Source organism: Olea europaea, chromosome 22 (assembly GCF_002742605.1).
Source record: "Olea europaea var. sylvestris chromosome 22, O_europaea_v1, whole genome shotgun sequence".
In the NCBI taxonomy this organism is placed as follows: domain Eukaryota; kingdom Viridiplantae; phylum Streptophyta; class Magnoliopsida; order Lamiales; family Oleaceae; genus Olea; species Olea europaea.
The window spans coordinates 5,593,269-5,600,998 of NC_036258.1; the positions used below are offsets into that span (position 1 = coordinate 5,593,269).

At 33.3% G+C, this 7,730-nt stretch overlaps 1 protein-coding gene across 1 annotated transcript; it reads left to right on the top strand.

Moving 5' to 3' along the window:
• Positions 1 to 1,955: 1,955 nt before the first annotated feature.
• LOC111371509 (protein SRG1-like) lies at positions 1,956 to 4,403 on the top strand. The gene is made up of 4 exons (XM_022993541.1): positions 1,956 to 2,282; positions 2,420 to 2,667; positions 3,059 to 3,386; positions 3,812 to 4,403. The coding sequence occupies exons 1-4, from the start codon at positions 2,031 to 2,033 to the stop codon at positions 4,076 to 4,078; spliced, it is 1,095 nt and encodes a 364-aa protein (XP_022849309.1). The 5' UTR covers positions 1,956 to 2,030; the 3' UTR covers positions 4,079 to 4,403.
• Positions 4,404 to 7,730: the final 3,327 nt, after the last annotated feature.

Sequence of the window (7,730 nt, forward strand, 5' to 3'; positions counted from 1 at the left end):
AGAGAGAGAGAGAGAGAGACAGAGAGACAGAGAGAGTAATTGAAATGAAGAAATGGCCACCACTACCACTCACTTCCCTCTCAAATTACAAACAGGCAGTCAAAATTTATTTGTAATATTACTTTTCCTTCAAATTTGACTGCAATTTCTTGTTACCTCATCCAACCTTCCTCCACCGTTCAATTTTTTTTTTTTACTACAAACAACATGAAGTGACTAGTCATTGTGCACATGTAACTAACATTCCCAAGTATTTAGAGTTAGTTCAAACTCAACTATTATAATTGAACTCCGTTTAGGTTTTGTGTTTGATCGGTTAATCTAGAGCAACCCTCCTTTAGTTGAGTCTAGGACTGACTATGAAAATAGATGAGGAAATTACAAAAAATGTCTATTTTGACATAGTCATTTGCAAAAATGTCCAAAATTTTTCAATGTCCATTTTTTCAATTATTTGGACGAGAGTACCCCTAAGTAGCTTCCATGAGAAGTTACATTAAAATGATATTCTTGACATTTCAAATGTCGTTCTCGATATTTGAATCCGTTTATATTTCAAAAATACACATGTCAAATTACAATATTAAATGTTCTCGATATTTTAAACGTTGTCCTCGACATATTAAATGTTTAGAATGACATTTCATTCAAAACATAACATTTCTCTACACTTTAAATATTGTTCTCGACATTTCTGTGTTTATCATTAATTGTGATTTGAAATGTGCAATATGAAATTATTTATACTTTCATTAAGGGTAAAATATAGAATTTGGTATTAAATTTGGCTATTTTTGCAAAGATTATCAAAACTAGACATTTTTGAATTGACATATGTAAAATTGGACATTTTTGCAAATGCCCAAAAAAGATAGGCCAAGTTCAATTCCATCGTAGTGTCTAGTCTAGCTAGAAATCATGTCACGCTTATGAGTTAGAAATAGATAAGATTAAGGAAGAGTAATAAGTTAAAATCTTAAGGTGGACTACTCAATACTAAACAATATTAAGAGAACACTGACGGAATGTTTGATATACTGTCACGTGGGTAAGAGTAAATGAGCAAAAGAAATTAAAGTCTTATTCGTTGTCTGACATCATTGTCCACTAATGCACACCAAACATACCCTAAGTTGTTTAGAAAGTGTGAGGTGGATCACTGAAATCTACTTGGCAAATGATTATTGGCCTTATGTGTTCGGAAAGGATTATGCTAGTTGATATGTATTGTGGATTATAGATTAAATCCAATCATATTGAATTTGAATTCAAATGATTTTGACTCTATAATTGTAAGACTTCTTCATTTATTTCACTTGGACTTAGAGAGTTGGAAAAACATAGAGAGGAGCTAAGTGGGAGAGTTCATTTCTCCGGTAATATCCTTGGTTGACTCTGACGGTTTTCTCGATGTATCCATTACCATTCCCATGGATAACAATGCTTTTATCCAGTGTGAGACAAATGTGAGCTAAACAACACAAGACACATTGGTGGTGAGGTTGAAGAAGATTTGAGTCGATTACTTCGGTTTTGTACACTTTAAGAGTTTTTTTTTGCATTGTGGTTGTAACACATCATTGTGCACTACATTACAAACTCTACCAAAAAAAAAATAAAAAAAAAATGGACTCAAGTTCGTCTTGGTACAAGCAGAATGGGAGAAGCATATTAAAGAAAAGTACATAGAAAATAATTTTTTTTAATAAAGCCACAATCTAATAACTAATATAGACATGAAAGTGAAGTCATTTTAATTAATCTAATGCTTAAATACTTGAAATTTATGTTATTTCATTCTAAGCGTTAGAGAGACTGCAATTATAATAATTAATTAGGTGGCATGCAGTACTGAAATTCATAAAGTGCAACAATTTGGACCCACCATATATTTAAAATCTTATGGACTATTGCCTATAAATATTTGGCACTGTCCTACTTGAGTAGCTACAAATACGCATCATTTTTCATTACATAAGAAATTGTTTATTATTATTATTTTCTAAAATTTCTGCTAAAAAATTGCTGCAATGCCAGTTTCTGATATCAAAACAGGCCACATTGATGATGTTCAAGAACTGAGAAAGAGTAAATCATCATATGTTCCTGAAAGATTCATCCGGGACATGAAAGAACGGCCTAAATTTGACAAAGATATCGTGTCTTCGACAAACAATATTCCAGTTGTTGATTTATCAAAACTCTTTAAAGGCAACAAAGACGAATTCCTGAATGAAATCTTGAAGCTGACAGTTTCTTGTCAAGAATGGGGCTTTTTTCAGGTATTAGACTTAACTGATCGCGTAGTTTCTCTTAACATCTTCCTTATTTTTACCATCGGTTGCTGCTTAGCATTTACGGGCGGCAGTCCCTAGTCCGGACAGTTATGACTAGGAAGATGATCACTCTCTAATGACAGGTGATAAACCATGGAATTGACGTGGAATTGCTGAATAGTATAGAGAAAGTGGCTATGGATTTTTTCATGATGCCTTTAGAGGAGAAACAGAAGTATCCTATGATTCCTGGGACTGTACAAGGATATGGTCAGGCTTTTGTTTTCTCAGAAGACCAGAAGTTGGATTGGTGCAACATGTTTGCTCTTGGGTTGGAGCCTCACTACGTTAGGAACCCAAAATTATGGCCAACTAAGCCATCAAATTTCAGGTAATTGAGCTAAAGATTTCCTCCTTAATGCATTCTTCTTTGGATGGGTGGGTGGGGGCCGGTTGAATAATTCCCGTTCATTGGAAATTCGAGATCGCAGGAAAGCTTTTTCACCATCGATTGGTATTTACCTATGCAGATCCTTCTTTTTGAATTCCCAGTATTCAATTATCTTGCTTAGTTTGAATTATTTTTCATAACTCCATTTGGTTCATTCGACTGGAAGATAAGATCACGTTACTTACATAAACAGAAGCGTCTTAGGGACTAGGGTCTAGGCAAAACATATTTGAGCCACATAACTCTTTCTTTATCCTTTATTGACCCCACGCGTGCTTGTTGATTTATATTTCAAAAAAAGCACATGACATTTTAAATCATGATTTTATAGTGGAACAGTGGAGGAATACTCGAGAGAGATCCGAAAACTGTGCAAGAATTTACTGAAGTACATAGCGATCAGTCTCGACCTGACTGACGACATTTTCGAGGAAATGTTTGGTGTGGCTGTGCAAGCAGTGAGAATGAACTACTATCCAGCATGCCCTAGACCAGACCTTGTTTTGGGCTTAAGCCCCCATTCAGATGGAAGTGCCCTTACAGTTTTACAACAAGGAAAGGGAAACTCAGTAGGCCTTCAAATACTAAAAGACAATTCTTGGATCCCAGTTCAGCCAATTCCTAATGCTCTAGTTATCAATATTGGTGACACCATTGAGGTATTAGATCCTTCAAAAATTTTCTTTTACTTGTTTTCTCTATTTTTGCAGGAATCAGTATCCGAGTGGTAAATTTTGGTCCTAACGTTTAAAAAAGATCAAATTGGTTATTATTATAATTGTATAACCAGTCTCCAGTGATGGATAACATTTAAATCTCCGTTAAAAAGGTCACATGACTCTCATATGTTCAACTTTAGAAAGTCAGGTAGTGTCCTCGAACTTGAAGTGGAACATGGTTTCATGAGAACCACATTAACATTTAATTGACATTTAAACGATTCCGTTTCTATAGGCTAATTATGCAACTATAATGAAGGGTTAATGACCAACTTTTTACTCACAGCTAGCGATGCAATTTTCCCTTTTCTTTACAAGTTTTAAAGGGTTATGCTTATTCTCCAATTTTTTTTTTTACTCTATAGGTTCTAACAAATGGCAAATACAAGAGTGTGGAGCATAGAGCAGTGACTCACCAAGAAAAGGACAGATTCTCAATTGTCACATTTTATGCTCCGAGTTATGAAATAGAACTTGGACCAATTCAAGAACTTGTGAATAAAAACAACCCGTGCAAGTATAGAAGATACAACCATGGAGAGTATAGCAAGCACTATGTCACTAACAAGCTTCAAGGCAAAAAGACCCTCGATTTTGCGAAAATCAAACCTGACTCAGGATCCGAATATTAGAATCGTTATATATTTTTAGATATAGTTTTCTTGCGGATAACTTTGTGCGATGTATTATGTCGTGTCAATAACAATAAGTGACTTCTTAGAACTTCTAAATAGTATGTAGCATGGTGCAAGTTGTATGCAATGAATTAGTACTATTAGGATTTATGAAGAATGATTGATATCCAACTCAAGACTGTTGGAATTCATTAGTAAATGGAAGTTTGTGGGGTCTTATGTTTACAACCTTTTTCTTATCAAAAACATAAATCTGTTGGAAAATGATTTGTTTAAACAATGATCATATATGTAAGAATCCAACATAAGTTTGTTACTTTTACTGTTCTCTCTATTAGATTCCAAGTTGAATAAATAATCATGGAATAATGAAGGAAAATCATGGAGAATCTCCACCCATGTTTAGTGTCTCTAAAACCATTAATACATGTCGTAGTGTGTATATATGTTACATAATACTGAACATAACTAAACAATATAATGAATAAAATTTGACCGGCAAGATTATTGGGGGATGATAAGTATCTTTGAGAGTAAAACACCATGGATGACTAGCTAAAACCATGATCATAACTCATAGCTTCGTCATATTGTGCTATTCAAAGAGCAATTCTTCTCAAAATCTCACTCAAAAAGCAATGAATTCGAATCTTACATTAACTAAAGATTTTTGTGTGGTTTCAGAGGTTTCATTTACGCGAAAATCAAGAACATAGATCTTTTCATCATTTTTCCCCGACTTTAAACCCTAACCCTGTTGGGAGAATTGCTAAAAAAAAAACTACCAAAATCTTGCAATCAATTTTAAAAGGAAATAAAATATAATGAATGGATTGATTTCCTTAGCAAAACATTAAGTTCCCTTTTGAAACTTGGAAGAAATAGGCCTTGAATGGTAAGACAATTTCCTTGTTTTAGTTACATATTGCTCCTGCCAAATTGGTTTAAATTTATGTAAATTTCATGTGTACGTAGACGAGTCTTGAGGGTTTTAGAAGGAAAAATTATAAGCAGAGCATTCTGATTTTTCTTGTTCCCTTTGTGGGCTGTTTAAAGAGTAGGAATCAGTGAGGTCTGGTAAAGTTTAGGATATTATTTTTCTTATGATAGTTGAGTATTTGGTGAGAGAAATTAACGTTCCGTAAATATTTCTCTATCTCGTTATTTTATTCCGTACAAAGATCTTCTGGGAAAATTAAAAAGAATTAGACTCAATACCTAATAAACCATCATACTATTGTTGACTACTGTTTATTCTAGCTTGTCGATCTCTCCATAAGATGATGAAAAGAAAACAACTGGCTTCCATTGTTTTGGAGAGCTTTTTCTTAGTGGAGAGGAAAGAAAAAGAGCCCACAAATCATGAATGTCTGCTTCAATGATCTCGCAATTTGTCTTACAAAACAGCACTAACCTACCAACTTGCCATGAAGTTTGATGATACTAAGTTGAAATAATATGTAAATGCTTGTAACAACTATGGCCACAAAAAGAACTTAAAAATTTTAAAATATCAAGAAATATAGACACAGAACTCCCCTGGGAAGCTGGCACCTAGTCCTTAGTATTAATGTAGTAAGAAATTTGAGTTTAACTATTGCAATCACACATTTATGAAAATTATAAACGTGGCATAACTTCAATAAAAGATTGTTAAGTTTTTTATACCCAATAAATCTCGAACTATAATGTTAACGTGGGTTAATATTATTTCATAGGCATAGGACGATGAATGAAATAAGTCCAACAATCAAGTCTATGAGCTATAGCCGGCCCAATTGTATTCCCTCTTGGATGACTTGAATCTTTACCCGTTTATCTCTTTAATGGTCCAACTTAAAGTCTAACCCTAGAGTATGTATATGGCTATAATCTTAACCACTTTCTTGTGATGTTTTGTGTGGTTTTGTGAGAAAAATCAAGGAATCCCGGCTGCCCATTTGTGTGCGAAAAAACAGCCTCTAGAAGTGTCCAAAATGCTTGTTTACTTTATGTAATTAATGGTTCCTTCATAGTATACCTTTGTGGTGTCTTCTCCTAGCCTTTGTGGTCACAAATCATCANTTGTTTACTTTATGTAATTAATGGTTCCTTCATAGTATACCTTTGTGGTGTCTTCTCCTAGCCTTTGTGGTCACAAATCATCATCTTTTCTTGTCCTATATGGGTAAGATTGAATAGCAATCGAGATGAATTAGATTGGCCCTGGTTTGAAGCCGATTGGATTAGTTGTTGGTAGATAAAGGTACGTTGGATTGAGCCCGAAAATCACCTATTTAAAGATCATTTGAGAGAGTTTCCGCATCAAAAATAAATTTGGCTGTATAAACAGGGGTCATTTTAAAGACTAAGTTTATTTAAATAAGGTTGTTCAACGTCTAAACGTATTTAATTAAACAAAATGAGTAATAAGTAGGCATCCACATAGTGTTACTATGGATTTCCATAAGATCTTATTCTCTTTTCCATTCCTGTATATTCAACTCAATTCTTTCCTATTCTTCTCGCTGGATTGAAGAAGGAACAGTACTTTGAACTTGCACTTCATTTTCCTTCCTTAAAATACATTATTTCTTCAAAATCTCTTCACCTTTCGTCATGCCCCTATATCTGTCCAAATAAAATCATCAAAATTCAAAATAAACAATGTGTTATTGTTGAACTTAGTTCAAGTCCTAATAATATGAGAGATACTTTGCTGATGCAATTAGTAAGCGGATGGCAAAAGGAAGTTCCAACATATACAAACCGAGAAAAGTATACAATTTTGAGCAGAAGATATGATTTTCTAGAATAGTCTTTACAAAGCAGACTAGACAGTACAATAAACATAATTTTAATTTTTTTCTTCTTTAATTTTATTTAAGTTCATTCGATTCACCTAATTGAACATGCAAGAGAAGTATAACAAAGTTGTCACACACAAATAAATATTTTTGATAGTATTTATTACAATGTTTAGGATAGCTTTCCACCAAATATAAGATCCAAAATTCTTCATTGCTGCCTCCTGTAAGATTTCGTATCACGTTTCAATCCTAGTGTGACTTAGATTTCGTATCACGTTTCAATCCTAGTGTGACTTATCATTTGAAAATGCCAATTAAGCATCATTAGCTTTGTCAATCTTTACGTGAACAACTTCCAACGTAGAATCATCATTTTATAAACAACTCAACTATGCTTTTCTTGAAAAAAAAAAAAAAANAATTTTATCAACACTTATTTTGTGAACTAAATTTGTACACATTTTGTACAAATAGCATAATTCAATCACAAAACACTAACAATTTAAAATTTACACAGTTTAGTCAAAAAGAGAAATAAGACCCAGAAGTGGTTGATTTTTAGACAACTTAATGTGTAGCTCCACTAGGTGAAAGTGAGTTCATGACAAAATCGTGTTGTAATTAGTAGAAGCTACCAGAGTTGTCCATGACCAATTTTGTCCTCGATTACACAGCTTTATCGTTCTTTTGATGTGCCAAGTTGCCCTAGCCTCATGACTTGAGATGTACTAAAAATCCATTTGACGGGAATTTTAAAAAGACAAAAACTACCTTTGATATTTAAAAAATTACATTTGAACATATTCGCATAATTTTTCAAAATTATTTTTTTCCAACAAGAGAACTGTGACATAATGTAA

Coding starts and splice junctions, on each gene's coding strand:
- LOC111371509 (XM_022993541.1), top strand. CDS start 2,031: ATGCCAGTTTCTGATATCAAAACAGGCCACATTGATGATGTTCAAGAA. Junction 2,283..2,419: donor AAGAATGGGGCTTTTTTCAG/GTATTAGACTTA, acceptor CTCTAATGACAG/GTGATAAACCATGGAATTGA. Junction 2,668..3,058: donor ACTAAGCCATCAAATTTCAG/GTAATTGAGCTA, acceptor ATGATTTTATAG/TGGAACAGTGGAGGAATACT.